Source organism: Protobothrops mucrosquamatus, unplaced genomic scaffold, assembly GCF_001527695.2.
Source record: "Protobothrops mucrosquamatus isolate PMUCROS unplaced genomic scaffold, P.Mucros_1.0 scaffold2277, whole genome shotgun sequence".
Taxonomy (NCBI): domain Eukaryota; kingdom Metazoa; phylum Chordata; class Lepidosauria; order Squamata; family Viperidae; genus Protobothrops; species Protobothrops mucrosquamatus.
In genome coordinates this window covers 56,029-57,341 of record NW_015388364.1, presented here as the reverse complement: position 1 = coordinate 57,341, position 1,313 = coordinate 56,029, and the positions used below count along the sequence as shown (strand labels likewise).

Here is a 1,313-nt window from a genome sequence, read left to right as displayed (position 1 = left end):
CCCTCCCACCCAGGTGAACGCCCCCTCCTCTCCCCCCCACCCCAATGAGCAGACCTCTCTCTTTCTCCCAAGGGAAGCCCCCTCCCCTGAAGCCCCCTCCCCTCCAGGGAAGTGCCCCTTTCTCTTTCCCTCCCCCAAGGCAGAAGTCGGCTTCACCCTTTGCCTTCCCCTTCTCCTCCTCTCCCCCTCCCCACATGCAGGAGGGGGTCTGGATCCGGGGCCTCTTCCTGGAGGGGGCCGGCTGGGACAAGAAGAACTCCTGCCTGGTGGAGGCCGAGCCCATGCAGTTGGTCTGCCCCATCCCTACTATCCACTTCAAGCCTGTGGAGAATAAGAAGAAGAGCAGCAAAGGTGGGTGTGGGTGGGGGTCTCCGGGGGTCTCCGGGGCCTGGGGGGCAGTGCCCCAGCCCCCTCCCCGTGAGCCTGACCTGTGGGGACCCTCCTCTCTCTCTCTCTCTCTCTCTCTCTCTCTCTCTCTCTCTCACTCTCTTCCCCCCTCCCTTCCAGGCATCTACTCCTGCCCTTGCTACTACTACCCCAACCGGGCGGGCTCCTCCGGGCGCCCCTCCTTCGTCATCGGCGTGGACCTGCGCTCCGGAGCCATGCCGCCCGACCACTGGATCAAGCGGGGCACCGCTCTGCTGATGAGCCTGGATGCGTGAACAGGGGGAGGGGGGCACCCCTCCCTGGCTTCTGACACCCCCCCCACCCACCGACCCCCTCTAGGAAATGAAATAAAGCTGTTTGCTGACTGGTTCTAGCTGCGGTGCCCCCCCTCTGCCTGCTTGCCTCTCTCGGGGGTCCCCAACCTGGCTGGGCCCACATGCCCCACATGCTTGGAAGGGGCGGTTGAGAGGCTCCCCAGATCCATGGCAGCAGAGATAGCTTTGGGGTGACACCCCCCCACCACCACACCCTGGACAAGGCTGGCCAGAGACAGGAGTCCAGCTGATGGCCAGGCCACTTAGGGGGCTAAAGAAGCTGGAAGGGGGGGGAGTTGGGGTCTGGCTCATGCAGGGGGGAGAGAGGGAAGGAGGGAGGGAGGCTGCCAGCTGGGCACAGGGGGATAAAGGGCCACGCTCCTTTCCTAGCCAAGCAGGGTGGTCTACATGCCTTGGGGTGCCCCTTCCCCAGGGCAGGCATGGAGCAGGTAAGCGGGGTGAGTAGGGGGGGCGGAGGGAAGAGGGAGGGAGGCTGCCACCTGGGCACAGGGGGAGAAAGGGGCACCTTCCTTTCCTAGCCATGCCAGGATGGTCTACATGCCTCTGGGTGCCCCTTCCCCTGGGCTGGCACAGAGTAGGGGGCGGGCTGAC

At 65.2% G+C, this 1,313-nt stretch overlaps 1 protein-coding gene across 1 annotated transcript in view; it reads left to right on the top strand.

The window, feature by feature from the left end:
- The window catches only part of DNAH2 (dynein axonemal heavy chain 2), a 71,782-nt gene extending 71,120 nt beyond the window's left edge, over nt 1–662 (top strand). Inside the window, exons 63-64 of the mRNA XM_015824542.1 lie at nt 201–351; nt 508–662. Coding sequence (XP_015680028.1) covers nt 201–351; nt 508–662 — 306 coding nt within the window. The remainder of the gene's footprint in view (nt 1–200; nt 352–507) is intronic.
- Nucleotides 663–1,313: the final 651 nt, after the last annotated feature.